The sequence below is a fragment of the Gopherus evgoodei genome, chromosome 15 (genome assembly GCF_007399415.2).
Source record: "Gopherus evgoodei ecotype Sinaloan lineage chromosome 15, rGopEvg1_v1.p, whole genome shotgun sequence".
NCBI lineage: Eukaryota > Metazoa > Chordata > Testudines > Testudinidae > Gopherus > Gopherus evgoodei.
This window is the reverse complement of record NC_044336.1, coordinates 674,102-690,325: the sequence shown is the minus strand read 5'-3', so window position 1 is coordinate 690,325 and position 16,224 is coordinate 674,102. Positions and strand designations below refer to the sequence as shown.

The window sequence follows — 16,224 nt, the reverse complement described above, 5'->3', positions numbered from 1 at the left end:
TTAACCAGTCAGTACCCAGCTTGGGATTCTTCCTTCCTAAGTGCAGGACTCTGCACTTGTCCTTGCTGAACCTCATCAGATTTCTTTTGGCCCAATCCTCCAATTTGTCAAGGTCACTCTGGACTCTGTCCCTACTCTACAGTTTATCTACCTCTCCCCACAGCTTAGTGTCATCTGCAAACTTGCTGAGGGTGCAATTCATCCCATCATCCAGATCATTAATAAAGATGTTGAACAAAACCGGTCCCAGGCCCGATCCCTGGGGCACTCCTCTTGATACTGGCTGCCAACTAGACATTGAGCCATTGATTACAACCCGCTGAGCCCGACAATCTAGCCAGCTTTCTATCCACCTTATAGTCCATTCATCCAATCCATACTCCTTTAACTTGCTGGCAAGAATACTGTGGGAGACCGTCTCAAAAGCTTTGCTAAAATCAAGATATATCACAGCCACCACTTTCCCCATATCCACAGAGCCAGTTATCTCATCATAGAAGGCAATCAGGTTGGTCAGGCATGACTTGCCTTGATGAATCCATGTTGACTGTTCCTGATCACCTTCCTCTCCTCCAAGTGCTTCAAAATGGATTCCTTGAGGATCTGCTTCATGATTTTGCCGGGGACTGAAGTGAAGTCTGTAGTTCCCCGGGTTTTCTTTCTTCCCTTTTTTAAATATGGGCTCTATATTTGCCTTTTTCTTATTGTCCGGGACTTCACCAATCACCATGAATTTTCAAAGATAATAGCCAATGGTTATACAATCACATCAGCCAACTCCCTCAGCACCCTTGGATGCATTAGATCTGGACCCATGGACTTGTGCATGTCCAGCTTTTCTAAATAGTCCTTAACCTGTTCTTCCACCACTGAGGGCTGCTCACCTCCTCCCCATACTGTGTTGCCCAGTGCAGCAGCAAAGGGAGGGGATGGACTCGACAGCACTCAGCCAGTGTATGGGGCTGCCTGTCCTCTGTCCCTGTCATGTGCTCCAGGAAGGGAGGGCAGCCTTGCCTCATGCTTCTCTCACTTTTCTTGAGCAGGTCCTGTGGGAGAGTGAACTCCTGTCCATCTCTCACCCCAGGCCCTCTGGAACTCGACATCGGGCCCCTAACTCCTGACAGCCTCACCGGCTGCTCCCAACATGCCACCTGAGTCAGCTGCATGACATCCAGCCAGTCCGTGTCTGAACCGCACCCAGAAAATACCTGTAAATGCTCGTGCATCCCACCCCAACACCACATGGTGGGACCTGCTGCTGCTTCAGGAGGGGAACACCAGCCTCTACTCTTATGGTTCCACAGCCCACCAGGGATATTAGTTGGCAGCCCCTCCATGGAGCCATACGCACAGGCATGTACCTGGTGAGGTTCACAAACTCACCTAATTCCTGTCCCTTCTGCAGAGATGGAGACCCTGGCGCACATCTATGTCAGATGCATAAAGGTGCTTTTCCTCTTCCAGAACCTCTTACTAAGGTTCTGACTGCACTTCCCTACACATCCTAATCTATTCACACCCATCTGTGGCCCCCACAAAGTTGTGAGATCTTGTCAACCTCCTTCTGGCACTGGCCAAGACAGCCATCCATCACTCCTGAAGAACTTTGGACCAAGGGTTCTCTGCAACTGAGAGGCCTATTTCCACTCCCTCATCTGATCATGCTGCAGGGCAGAGTTCCTTTGGGCACTGTCCACTGACTCCTTAGACATCTTTGAAGCAGAGGGTGCTGTCAGAGATTCTCTGCTCAGTTTCCCTCCCTGGATCCCTCATTTCCAACCTTTAATCTTCACTCCTGTCCCTGCTTTTTCTTTTGTTGTCCCCAGAATTCACTTGCAACCTGGGTCCAATGACTGGGCCTAGACCCGTCTGCCCCAGCACTCTTAGTACCTGTTGTGTCAAGGAGATGCAGGCCAATGTCCATAAGGATACCACAACTGACAACTGGATTGCTGGCAGGGGTTGTTCTGTGTAAATAAATAATCATAGAAATAGCCACTTTCTTCTAACACTGAACTGTAATGTTGGAATAATGGAAGCAGGATTAACCCTGGAGCTGCCCTGCATCTATCTGTCTCACTGCAGAACTTCTGCCCAGAGTCCTTCCCAGCCCCCTCCTGCTGCACTCCATGACAAGCAAATGGCCTTGCTGGGTGGGCTGGACATTGCTCGTGAGATCTTCGGCTCAGACCTGCTACAAGTCAAGCTCTTAGCCAGAAATTTTGGCATTGTTTGCTCTCTAGGTACTGTCTCTCTCCAACTCCATGGGGGTGGCAGACCTGCAGCTTGGGATAGCTCTAAGGGGCTACAGTGTGGAAATGTGATGGAAGCAGGAAAAGAGCAGATGAGAAACCTATTTAGCAGGAGCAGTCCTGAGACCTGCAAAGGGGTACTGAGTAGGGGGATTCACACAGGGTGATTAGGGAGAATTGATCATGGAGGGCACTGATTAATTATTGCAAGGGGGTAGGAGAGATAATTGCTGTCAGGGAGCTGAAAGATTTTAGGGAAGTGGTGAAGAATTGATCTTTAGAAGCGAGAATTGATAATGTCTGAGCAGGGGAATATAGAGTAGGTATCTCAGAAAAGAGATACAAGAACAATTCAACCTTGGGAAAACCTGCCTTGCAGTGAGAGACAAAAGTAAGGCCTGGTCTACACATAAAATGCAAAAGCATCGTCGGTTGCATCCAATGAAGCGGGTATTCACCCACGAAAGCTCATGCTCCAATATTCTGTTAGTCTATAAGGTGCCACAGGACTCTTTGCTGCTTTTACAGATCCAGACTAACACAGCTACCCCTCTGACACTTGACATAAAATGTAGTCAACATAGCTTGTCCCTCAGAGGTGTGAAAAATCCACACCCGTGAGCAGCTGCTTAGCTTCACCAACCTAACTACAGATGTAGACTTAGCTAGGTTGATGGAAGATACTACTGTCAATCTAGCTACCATCACTCAGGGAGGTGGCTGTCCTACAGCAATGAAAAAAATCCTTCCAGAGCCTGCATCTGCATTACAGTGTATTGCTGGCATAGCTAAGGCACTGTAGCTATGCTGTTATTGTCCATGTAGTGTAGACAAGGCTTTAAGGAGCTAAATCTATTTAGCACCGTGTTGCCACCTCTGGTGATTTTGCCACCATCCACAATAGTAAATGCTTTTTAATGTTCTGTGTGATCGCAGACACTTACTGGTGTCAAACATGTGTGTTTGCCTGATTCAATCCTGAAACATCTATCTACAGGGTTGTTGAGTTTTATGGATTAAGCAGCAGTTAGTGCACCTCAAAACTAGGACAAAAACTTAAGAGGTGGAATCCTGCTCCTTATGGCATCAATTACACAGCTTCAAATGTCTCCCAAAGGGCCATGTTTCTATCCAGCTACTTTCTTACTCTCTAAGGCTTTAGCTCATGAGTTATTGCACATGGAAACCTCTCTGAGAGTTAAATCTGCTGGGGAAGAATGGCAACTTTTCTCAGCTAAATGCTGGAAGTGTTCGCAGGGTTTCAGCCAGAGTGTTCTCAGCTTACTCACAAAGCTGTTGGGTCAAGTCCAGCTTTCTCCAGCACACAGAAACAAGGACAGATAGACGAGAAGGCAGGAGAGAGAGAAATACAAGAATTGATATTCCATTTCTGGTCCAGTGGAAGGTGCATGGTACAGAGCTGCCAACTTTTGTACAGATCTATGTGTGATGTTTTAGGCAAATTATTTAATGAGCTAATTTGCATATATATATAATTACTACTCCTGATTTGCAAAGTATTGTGTATAGCCCATTATTTTTGTTACCTCAGTTTGGTCCCTTTGTTCCTCTTATCCACCTGTTATATGCTAAGCTCTTTGGGACAGGGATTGTCACTAGCTGTATGTTTGTACACAGTGGAGATTGGACCTGGATGAGGCTTCTAGGTTCTATCACAGTCTAAATGTTAAATAAATAATGTAACTCTAAACTTATGAGAGAGGTACCCATGCAACCTTCACCCTGCCCCTTGTGCAGGTGCATTAGAATACATTCTGTCACTGCATGATCACAGACTGTGTTTTCCCTCAGGAGGATTTGGGCTGAGGCTATGCAGATCCACCGCCTGGATTTCTGCTTGAGATAATGGAGCAATTGGTAGCAGAAGCAGTGTGCTAGGCACCTACGTCCCAAGTTTAGGCTCCACTGTGATCCAGAAACCCCACTCCACTGCCTGCAAGCACCGCAACTTACCCCATCTAAGTTTTCAGGGTAAAAGTTTCCTAGGTGCCTATGTTTCTGCCTCTGAGCATGCACACTGGTGCCTGCCTCTAGGCATCTGGACACTTATCTCCACCTAAGGCCCAGAACAATCTATGAACTGGGGAAGACAGGTGAGTGAACACCTATCTTGCCTGTAGGGCCAGGTCTGGTAGGTGTGCTCAGAGGCCACCTACCAGACCAGGAACCATTCAAAATATGGACATCCAACTTGAAACCCCTTAACCCAGTGGTTAGAGAAAATAGGGAAATAATTTGAACAAGGGTCTCCCAAGTAATAACTATGGCCCTGTCACTAGCATGTGGTGCAGCAACATAAAATGATGTCCTGGAGAGAGGGGCAGACAAGAAGAGGGCAGCTCGAGTGGGGAGGCGGCTCAGGATCTACCAGAAAAAAGGCAGAGAAGGTGCTGAAAAGAGGATGTCTTGGGTAAAAATGGCATTTACTGGGGAGGGGAAAGCTGGCCCTTGAAGGGTTGTATGCAAACAGCCTGGTGGTGAGGGGCACAGAGCGTATGATCAGTGAGGTTGACCATTGAGAGACTGACAGAGGAAATATACTTTGGTGCCTAGGTGTGGACCGCTGGGTGAGAAGCTGACATTCATTGGAAAGAGAGGCAGTCATGAAAGGAGCATCACAAGCTGCAGAGAGGCAAAGGTGGGACAGCTGGGGTGAAACTGGACTTTGCAGCCAGAGAGAGGAGGAACTGATTCTCTCCCAGGGTTACACAGCATGTTGAAAAACTTTTTTTATTGTGAATGGTGATTTACAGTTTAACATTTTCCTAAGTGACTATTTGATGTTACTTTCTATTCAATTGTTTTGACTTTATAAAGTTTAAAATGTAAGGTTATCTCCATGGTGTTGTTTTGCCTCCACCTTTCTTCACACTAGGCATAGCCTAGCCGAACTCTGGGTCACAGCATCTACCTCTCAGGAAAGGCTAACCACTGAGCTATGGGATATTCTGGTGTGAGGCTCCTTCAATTTCTCTTGTTCTACTGTTTATAAATAAAGAGTCATGGGGGCATAGAGAGTGAGAGAATGACCCTGTAGCCTGTGTTTTTGAGGTGGGTCATCCAGGCTCAAGTCCCCTTGCTCCTTTGTGAATCCAGGCTTTACCCTCTATGTGGACACCTCCTAGAGAGAGATGCAACATTCACTTTGCCAATGGGTTATACAACTATTTGTGATACAACAGTGGAATGTTAAGAATTAGGGCTCCTGGGTTTGGCAGAGAGATGTGTTCAGAACTGGGGTTACAGATAGGGTAGCCAAGTACATAGATATGGCATATGTATTCTGAAAACATCACTGGTAAAGGTATGGAAGTTGGATCTGGCACTGTAGGGATCTCGGATCTATTTCCAGGTAGAGACCTAGCTTAGTCAGTCAGGTTGTGAACTACAGAAATAATATGACTCTTCAACAGAAATAAGCATAGAATTTAGTCACCTGGCTCACAAGTGCACCTTCTCCTAGGCCAAGTGGTGTTCTGTGTGCAAGTCCCACTCATGCATATCATGCATAGGGTGACCAGATGTCCCAATTTTATAGGGACAGTCCCGATTTTTGGGTCTTTTTCTTATATAGGCTCCTATTACCCCCCACCCGTCTCGATTTTTCACATTTGCTCTCTGGTCACCCTAATCATGCATGATATTTTATTTGAGGACACAGGAAGGCCTGCGAGGGCTGCAAACGCATGAGTTGGTAGGTTGGGGCAACTTGTCCACTTCAGGCCAAACTCTAAAGACAGAGAGTCATAAAACACCCCATGATTGAAACTAACCTGCACAGCTTCTGCAAAGCAAAAATCATGTCTTCCTGATCTAGAGGAATGCTTTGATCATTTATTAACAAAAACTAATATACAAACTGGTTCTCATTTATCTAATTTATTTAGACTTTCAAAAAAACCTTTTGACAAAGTCCCTCAGCAGAGGCTCTTAAGGCAGCCAAGTAGTCACAGGATGAACAAAAAATGTACTGTTTTGGATTGGACACTGGCTAAGAGGCAGAAAACAAAAAGAATAAATAGTCAGTCAGTTTTTCAACATGGTAAGAGGTTAACAGTGGGGTGCCTTCAGAGTCCTGCATTAGGACTAGTTAAGGTGACCAGATAGCAAGTGTGAAAAATCAGGACGGGGAGTGATAATGGGGGAGTGATAATGGGCACGTGGGGGGGTAAATAGGATCCTACATAAGACAAAGCTCATAATAATGAGGACAGTCCTGATAAAATTGGAACATCTGGCCACAGTTTGACTTTTATATTGGGGCGGGGGGAGGGGGAGCTTCAGTCAGGCCAATGAGGCTGTGCTGGGGAAGGGGGAGGGGCAAATTCCACACTTGCCCGAGACTTGCAGTTTTGGGAGCAACACCCCCTCTGCCCCATCCAAACTATGCCCATGCCTAGGGCCAGTGTTTAATATGAAAACTGAGGTGGCAAAATTTGCAGAGAATACAGCATTACTTTGTATATAAAGAAGGCTGAGTTACTTCAGAGGGGACCTAACAATGTTAGATGAACTAGACAACATGACAGCAGATGGAATTCAGTGCAGGTAAATGCAGCACAATGCACTTTGAGCCATATCATGCCATCAGTTTAAAATCAGATTTCATTTTCCAGGGAAGTGTTTAAATACTACAGTAATGGGTTCTATGAAAAAACCTTATGATTGACAGAGGTCAGCTGAGATTTTTCAAAAACATCCAAAGGGATCTGGACACGCAGCTCTGGAAATTTGGGAGTAAAATTTTCAAAAGTGCCTAAGGGCAAGATTTTTAAAGTTATTTAGGCACCTAAAGGGATTTTCATAATTGCCTACATGCCTAACACCCATTGATTTGAGGGGCTATTTCAATGGAGTCAGGCACTTAGGCTCTTTTGAAAATCCCACTAGACACCTATCTGCATGTCTAGGTGCTGAAAGACCTTTGAAAATCTGGCCTTAAGTGATGTAGAACAACTTTTCTTGACTTTTAGTGGGAATTAGGCTCCTAAGTGCTTAAATCAACTTTGAAAATGAGACTTAAGCCTGGTCTACACTACGAGTTTATCTCGAATTTAGCAGCATTAAACCAAATTAACCCTGCATCCGTCCACACAACGAAGCCCTTTATTTCGATATAAAGGGCTCTTAATATCGATATCTGTACTCCTCCCTGATGAGGGGAGTAGCGCTCAAATCGGTATTGCCATTTCGAATTAGGGTTAGTGTGGCCACAATTTGACGGTATTAGCCTCCAGGAGCTATCCCACAGTGCACCACTGTGTTCGCTCCGGACAGCAACCTGAACACAGATGCACTGGCCAGGTAGACAGGAAAAGCCCTGTGAACTTTTGAATTTCATTTCCTGTTTGCCCAGCGTGGAGACCTGATCAGCACAGGTGACCATGCAGTCCAAGAATCAAAAAAGAGCTCCAGCATGGACCATACGAGAGATATTGAATCTGATCTCTGTATGGGGAGATGAATCTGTTCTAGCAGAACTCTGTTCCAATAGACGAAATGCCAAAACATTTGAAAAAATCTCCACGGCCATGATGGATAGAGGCCACAACAGGGACTCAACACAGCACTGTGTGAAACTAAGGAGTTGAGACAAGCGTACCAGAAAGCCAAAGAATCAAATGGACACTCACGGAGGGAGGGGCGACTGATGACAGTAGCTATTCCACAGTTCCCACACTCTCTGAAAACTATTTGAATTCTTGGCTGAGCTCCCAAAGCCTGAAGGGTCAAAAACACTGTGGTTCAGGGTATATGTCGTCTCCCCACCTCCGTGAAAGCAAACGGAAAAAAATCCTCTCTCGCCTTTTTCAATGTCGCCATAGGTCTACTGGATTCTGCTGGCAGACACAGTGCTGCAGCGCTACACAGCAGCATCCACTTCCTTCCCTTCCCGATGGCAGATGGTACAGTAGGACCGATAGCCGTCATCCTTGTCCTATGAGTGCTCCTGGCTGGCCTCGGTGAGGTCGGCCGGGGGTGCCTGGGCAAAAATGGGAATGACTGCAGGTCGTTCTCTTCTTTAACCTTTAATGGAGAGTCACTCTTGCCTGGAATATCATGGCAGCTGGAGGCTGCCCTCCCCTCCCCGCTTTGATCTCTGCTTGCAGAGTGTTGTTTACAAGTCAGTGTTGTTTCTTATTCATGCATTCTTTATTACTTCATCAAACAAATGGGGGGATAACTGCCACGGTAGCCCAAGAGGGGTGGGGGAGGAGGGAAGCAACGGGTGGGGTTGTTGCAAGGGCACCCCCTAGAATGGCATGCAGCTCATCATTTCTGCGGGATGTCTGAGGCTCTGACCCAGAGCGGCCATTTGCCTCTTTGGTTCTTTAGTAAGCCTGCCTGATATTCTAGGCAGGACTGACTCTCCATTAGACAAAACTTAAAGAGAATGACCTGGGGAGTCATTCCCATTTTTGTCCAGGCGCTCCCGACCAACCTCACCGAGGCCAGCCAGGAGCACTCATGACAGCAGCAGACGGTACAGTAGGGCTGGTAACTGTCTTTGCTAACATGCAAAGGCAAGGGAATGCTGCAGTGTAGTGCTGCAGTACCGCGTCTGTTAGCAACATCCAGCAGACATACGGTGACAGTGAAAAAAGGCTGAACGGGCTCCATAGTTGCCATGCTATGGCATCTGCCTGGGCAATCCAGAGAAAAGGGTGTGAAATGATTGTCTGTCATTGCTTTCACAGAGGGAGGATTGACTGATGACATTTATCTATAACCACCCATGACAAATTTTTGGCCCCATCAGGCATTGGGATCTCAACTCAGAATTCCAATGGGTGAGGGAGACTGCGGGAACTATGGGATAGCTATGGGATAGCTACCCACAGTGCAACGCTCCGGAAGTCGACGCTAGCCTCGGAACATGGATGCACACCGCCAAATTAATGTGCTTAGTGTGGCCACGTGCACTCGACTTTATACAATCTGTTTCCAAAAATCGGTTTCTGTAAAATCAGAATAATCCCGTATTGTAGACATACCCTTAAGTGTTGCAGTGCTGAGCAGAACAATGCCTAAATACCATTACAAATCACTTAGGTGCTTTTGAAAACCACACCCAGGGCATCCAAACTCCTTAGGCTGCTTTGAAAGTCTCTGCTAATATATATTTAATCTCCCTCTTCACTTCAAAGAGAGAGTTCTGCTTGGAAGTTGCTCGCACCATGTGGCCTGCTAAAAGGGACAATATCATCTATTCATACACACTGCTAGGATCTAAATTAAGTGCAACAACTAAGGGAAGAGATGCAGAAGTCATACTAGACACAGCAGTGAAAACCTCTCCACAATGTGCAATAGTGGATAAAAAATACAGTATGGATAAACATTTGGTTAGAAAATAATACTGAATATTCTAATGCCACTATATAAATTGATGGGACACCCAAACCAGGAGTACTGCATTCAGATCTGGCCATCCCATCTTAAAAAGGATATAGCAGAATTAGATGGGGTTCAGAGACAGGAGACAACAATTGTTAGAGGGCAGGAGAGACTTCTGTATGAGAAGGGGATGAAAAGACTGGAACTATTTAGTCTAAAGAGATGATGAAAAAGAGGGCACATGACTTAGGTGTATAAACACCAGAGAGAAAGTACCAGCAAATTGGGTTCCCCACTTGCCCTCTCTGACAGTACAACAAAAAAGAGATGCCCAGTGAAATAATGGGTATTAATTTAAAACTGACAACAAGAAATACTATTTACACAATGCATGGCTAGCATGTTTAACTCACCGCGACAAGATGTTATGGAGAACAAGAGTAGGATTCCAAAAAAAAGGCAATTAGACACATCTATGGGAATGATAAAAAATATCAAACAGTTACCATGGCTAGGATAAAGATTTCTAAGGGATCTTTATATTGAGGACATAAGCCAACCAATTAACAGTCTGGGAACAGGCAGCCACTTTCCCCCCATGGACAGGTTATTGCAAAATTGTCCCTTATAGGAGTTTCACACCTTCCTTTGAGGTATGTGATTAATAGCCACTTTTGGAAATGGGACTGGAGTAGTTTGACTGTCAGTCTGATGACATGCAGCAGTTCCTACTCTCCAGGTCACACAGTGCTCACTTTCTCTCTCTCTATAATTCACACCAATCTGCCTTCTGGCTCTTTAGTATGCACCCCGTTCTTTAGAACGTTTGAGTGGGGTAGGGCCACAATGGCAGGAAGGACACCGAGTTCCTTCCCTTGTGGATTTTTTCATGTCTTTTGTGGTGGGAGCTGTGACTAAAGCTTTTCCCACAATAAGTGCATATATAGGGTTTCTCTCCCGTGTGGATCCGGTAGTGCTGGGTCAGAGTGGATTTGTCAGTGAAGCTTTTCCCGCAGTCAGAGCACGTGTACGGTTTCTCTCCTGTGTGGATCCTCTGGTGTCTGATCAGGTTTGAACTGACATTGAATCTTTTTCCGCAGTCGGGACACTCATAGGGTTTCTCTCCTGTGTGGATCCTCATGTGTTTGACCAGGTCCGAGTTCTGGCTGAAGCTTTGCCAGCATTCAGCACAAGTGTTGGAGATCTCAACGGTCGAGGTTCTCTTCTTTGATGCTTTGGTTTCTTTGACCTTCCCAACAGCAGTACTTTCCCGGTGGGTGCATTTGCTCTGTCTCTTCCCTGGAGGGCTCCTCAGATGCCTCTTGTGGTGGGAGCTGCGGCTGAAGCTCTTCCCACAGTCTATGCATTTATAGGGCTTTTCACCCGTATGGACCCGCTGGTGCTGGGTCAGGGTCGACTTGTCCGTGAAGTTTTTCCCACAGTCGGGGCAGTTATAGGGTTTCTCTCCCGTGTGGGTTCTCTGGTGTCGGATGAGGTTTGAGCTGATGCTGAAGCTTTTCCCGCAGTCAATGCATTTATAGGGTTTCTCCCCCGTGTGGATTCGCCGATGGTTAATAAGGTCTGAGCTCTGAAGGAAGCTTTTCCCGCACTCAATGCAGATGTTGGGCCTCTCTCCCATGAATGTTCTCCGGCGGACGATGGTGCCTTTGCGCTTCCTCACACCTTGTCCACTGTGAGCAGATTTACTTTCCTCTGGAGTGTTTTGCTGCTGTGCTTCTGATTCGCCTGGACTCCTAGGGGATTTTTCCTGCTCAGGGCTCTCAGAAACATTGCCTTTGGATCTTGTCAGAGACATCTTGTATGGTTCCTCCATCTCAGATTGTTCTCCTTCTTGTCACTCACAGCTGGGATAGAGAAAGAATCCATAGATGAGTCATTGCCTGTGCTGTGGGGGAAAGGGAACCTCAGAAGGGGAACAGAAAATCAACACCTATTGACAGAATATCTTTGAATTTACCACAGTAAAAAACTCTCACCTTTCATGAGCCCTAAATTCATGACAACATCATGGACCTAGCAAACCACTACACTGTCTGTCTTCCAATACTCTCCTTTGCCATCATCCCTATAAACATCTTAGTAATGGTGAGCTATGACCACTCTTTATCACACTGATCACAATTGCCTGTTTCTTTGTGCTTCCCATCAGTTTGTTGCATTTGCGTGTTGTACTTTAGAATGTATAAGCTCTTAGGAGCAGCAACTGTCTATTTGTACAATGCTCAGCACAACAGAACTGGATTCTAGGCTCTCCCACAGGACAAATAATAATGCTACGAGGTGTGGGTGCTCAGCACCTCTGAAAATCAGCCCTTCTATTTACCAAAGGGAACATTTTAAGCACTGAAATAAATTACCTAGGGAGGTTGAGGATTCTCTGTTATTGGAGGTTTTTAAGAACAGGTTAGATAAATACCTGTCAGAGATGGTGTATTTAATACTTAGTCCTGCCTCAGTGCAGGGGACTGGACTAGATGATCTCTCAAGGTCCCTCCCATCCCACATTTCTACGATTCTATGATTTTCCAGTGGGCCTAACTCCAACTTGCAAAAGCATTTAAGGGCCAGATCTTCAAAGGTATTTAGGAGCCTCAAGATGCCAACAGATGCTTTTGAAAAGCTCCCTGGGTGCATAAACAGGTTAGATGCCTAATTCCCAATGAAAGGCTCCTAAATGCCGATGGTGCTTTTGAAAATTGTATCCATTCCTTAGATATTAAAAATAAACTGATATAATATCATCACCAAGATGCACCCATAGCTTAGTGAGTCATCCCCTGAACTCATTACAGTTCCACTTGTTCCTTCTGTCCCCCATTGCTTCTGAAATGACCCTCATTTGTGTCAGGTCTGAACATTGGACCCAATTCTGCATTCAATTAAGCAGGTGAAAAACTTAACTTATAGGATTGATGTTATTATTTTCATGAGAAATTTACATACAAAAATGTCTGCAAGATTGGGCAAATGGGTTGACCTGGGTAATGACAGCCCTGTTGGTAACAGAATGGAATAATGGAATAAATACAGGACCCACTCAGTAAAAAATTAAAAGATGGTAACAACGTGGTTTTATGGAAAACAGATCTTGTCAAACAAACTTGATATTTTTGACGAGATTACAAGTTGGGTGATAAAGGAAGTCCTTATAAAGTCATTGCTGCTAAAGTATGACTCAAAAATTATTAGACTAGTAAAAATGATAATGATAGGTCAGTATTGTAGAGCAAATGGGAGCTCTTGATAAGATGAGCTCATCTGAAACACACTTGTTTTAATACAGTCAAAGGTAAGGTTCTACATCTAAGAACAAATGTAGGTCATGCTTACAGAATGAGGGACTGTACCCTGGAAAGCAGTAACTCTGAAAAGGACTTTGGGGTCATGGTGGAACCCAGATAAACATAAGCTCCCAGTGTGATGCTGTGGCTAAGAGATCCAATATGATCCTTGGACATATGAGCAGGGGAATATAGAGTAGGGAGGTGGCCTATTGTCTATATAAAACATTGGTGAAACCATTAGAGGAATTCTGTATCTGATTCTGGTATCCACACTTTTAAAAAGAATATTGGGAAACTGGAGAATTCAGATGAGAATGATTTGAGGCCTGGAAAACCTGACTTCAGAAACTCAATCTATTTAACACATCCAAAAGAAGGTTAAGCAGCAATGTGATCACTGTCTTTAAGTATCTACAAAGGAAGACATTTTTGATAGAGTAAGAATCTTTCATTTAGCAAATAAAGACAGAACAAGATCCAATGGCTAGAAGCTGGAGTTAGACAAACTCAGGAAACGGTGGAAATTTTTAACACTGAGGATAATTAACCCTTGGAACAGCTCATTGGATGGATGTGGTGAATTCTCCATCACTTGGAGTCTTTCAGCTAAGATCAGATGTCTAACTAAAAGATCTGCTCTAGCTCAGCCACAGGTTATTGGGTTTGATGCAGGAAACATTAGGTGAAATTCTCTGACCTGTGTGTTGAAAGAGATCAGCCTAGATGATCAAAATGGTCCCTTCTGGCTGTAGAATATATGAATTTGCTGTGGACTATATGCATACACTTCTTTCTGCAAAAAGCCCAGGCTACTTTTGTGTGCCTGAAAAGAACAATAATCATCATCATAAAAAGCAGAATCAAAGGAGCAGCTTTGGGGGATACTCCTTGGCATTGTCAGGAGCTGGCCTTCTCTCTCTCTGCTCCTTGCCCTGTTCCCATGAAAATGAATCTGCCCAGGGATGCTGCAGGAAAGGGATCTAGGCAGGTCTGGGAGCTGGGAACCTCCCCCCTGCCTTTGGTATGCTGTATCTACTGCCAGAAGAGGGGTTTTGTTTCAGTTTTTTTACAAGATAACAAATGACAGCCAATTCTTGGTAAAATGCCAGTGGAGACAGGGCACAGCCAGATTTTTACTGGGTTCAACACTATACCCCCTCTCCACTCCTGGGTATGTCCTTGCTTAGCTACATTAAAAAATTAAAATTAGAGTAATTTCTCCACTAAGATTTTACAGCAGGAAAACAAAACGGTGTTAGCTATCTCCCACTGTAAAAACATCCCCTATGTTGGCAGCAAAGCCACAGCCTCAGACTGTCTATCCTTTGTTCAGTTCTCTGTAAGATTTTCAAGAGCTCAGCCCTCAGCAACTCTCACTATTCTCCATGGGGAGGGGGCACTCTTCATTGTTCTCCATGGGGGCATTCTCTGTTATTCTCTATGGGGAGGTGTTGGCAGCTGAGCACTTTTGAAAATCTTGCCCTGAATGGGAGTATTGATCCCTCCTGACATTTTGTTCTCTCCCTTCTTCCCTCTCTCCCCTCCCCTCTGCCCGGGAGGCTCGGTCCTTGTCCCGGCCCGGGGTGTTCGCTCTCCCGGAGCTGGCTCGACGCCTCCAGGGGCTCAGGGGGGCAGAGATTGTTGGGGGGGGGGTGTCAGGGAGGGCAGCAGCTCTAGGACTCGCAGAACCCCGTCCGGGAGCAGAGCTGGGGCCAGGAGGGGCCCTTGTTGCAGAGCCACTTTCCTGCCCGGCCCCAGCCCTTCCCCTGGGTCTCTCCCATCACCTGCAGGCTCCGGCTCAGGGGCTGGTGTCGGCAGAGCCCGGGGCTGCCCCACGGGCTGGTCCAGCCGCCGGAGAAAGTCGCCCCCGGCTGGGCACAGAGGGGCGCTAGGGAAGGGCTCTCCCCGCACACACCCCTCCGGCTAGCGGCAGCTGATCAGCGCGGGCTCCTGGCTCACAATGGAGGCGGCAGCAGCAGAGTCTGACCCAGGAAGTCCAACCCCAGTATCCTTAGCAGACAGACATAGGGGTAGCCTCCTCTCCATGCAATAGCCAGAGCCCTCTTGTGGTAGAATCTGAGGAAACCTCCTCCCTGTGTCGTCCGCCCCTCAAAGGGATCCAGAAAGAACCCTTCTCTGCTTCCTGAACAAGGAGACATCTCCGGATTGAATGAATCAGAGGTAGAGATGGCCCTAGAGCAATTGCTCTCAGCCTTTTCAGACTACTGTACCCTTTCAGTTAGGGTGACCAGATAGTAAGTGTAAAAAATCGGGACAAGGGGTGGTGGATAATAGGTGCCTATATAAGAAAAAGCCCCCAAAATTGGGACTGCCTCTAAAAAATTGGGACATCTGGCCACCCTGCTTTCAGTGGTCTGATTTGTCTTGCCTATCCCCAAGTTTCAGAATGTGGTAAGGTGACCACCACATTTTGTAAACCAAATCCAGGGACACACAAAGAGGTGGGAGCACAGCAAAGAAGCCAAGACTGAAAATGTAAGTTGCAGAGCATAGAGAGGCAAATTAATTTAGCATCTTATATTTTAGCAGTTGCACATTTACACTACAAATACAAAACAAATATGCATGTAATCAGTTTGGATGTGATGTCACACTAAAGAAGTGCATTCAAACACTGGTTATAAACAACATCAGTTTTCCATACCCACTGTCTAAATGGTCTATTTTAAGATTATCTTTCTTTGCACCCATGCCTATGTCATTTATTTTTGACAGGCTTATCAATGAATGCTGTGTTATCTCTATGTTGCAAGAAAACTGGCATGACAACTTGTTGCTTCTGCTAGTGGAGTCCACCTAGAGATTAACTTGCAGGTCAAAGTGAAGTTTGTTTTTACAGTAACTTGAGAATGGCTTTCACAGTTTCAACCTTGTATCTGGATTTTTGTCCTGTCCACAGGTCACTCATGACAGAAAATATCATTGTGACTGAAGCATTACTGCCAGGCAGGCACAGGCTCAGTTCTGCCAGTCTTTTTTTATATTTGCATGTGGTACTGAGGATTCCTTACAATGTTTGATTACTTCATCCCATCTGCCACACACTATGATAATTGTAGTTGTGTCATTGCATTCACATAGTTTCCCTGTCACAAACTCATTTAACAGAGTTACTTCATCAAACATCAGAGCGGTAGCTGTGTTAGTCTGTATCCACAAAAACAACAAGGTGTCCGATGGCACCTTAAAGACTAACAGATTTATTTGGGCATAAGCTTTCATGGATAAACCCCCCCACGCTTTTTGATGAATGCATCTGAAGAAGTGGGGTCTTTTACCCATGAAAG

At 45.6% G+C, this 16,224-nt stretch overlaps 2 protein-coding genes across 12 annotated transcripts in view; one reads left to right on the top strand and one right to left on the bottom strand.

The window, feature by feature from the left end:
- LOC115635694 (zinc finger protein 501-like) overlaps positions 1-15,130 on the bottom strand; it is a 44,940-nt gene extending 29,810 nt beyond the window's left edge. For 3 of the 11 annotated variants that reach the window (XM_030534830.1, XM_030534837.1, XM_030534829.1), the window contains exon 1: positions 14,701-15,116. Coding sequence is in view for 6 of the 11 variants with exons in the window: in XM_030534838.1 (XP_030390698.1) it covers positions 10,429-11,445 (1,017 nt within the window). In the remaining 5 variants the exon portion in view is untranslated. Of the gene's footprint in view, positions 1-10,132; positions 11,518-11,608; positions 12,025-13,613; positions 13,740-14,700 lie in introns of those variants that run through there. The other 8 variants (XM_030534838.1, XM_030534839.1, XM_030534842.1 and 5 more) reach the window with 8 other exon arrangements.
- LOC115635670 (zinc finger protein 436-like) overlaps positions 1-16,224 on the top strand; it is a 340,481-nt gene that overhangs the window by 140,179 nt on the left and 184,078 nt on the right. The window lies entirely within an intron of this gene.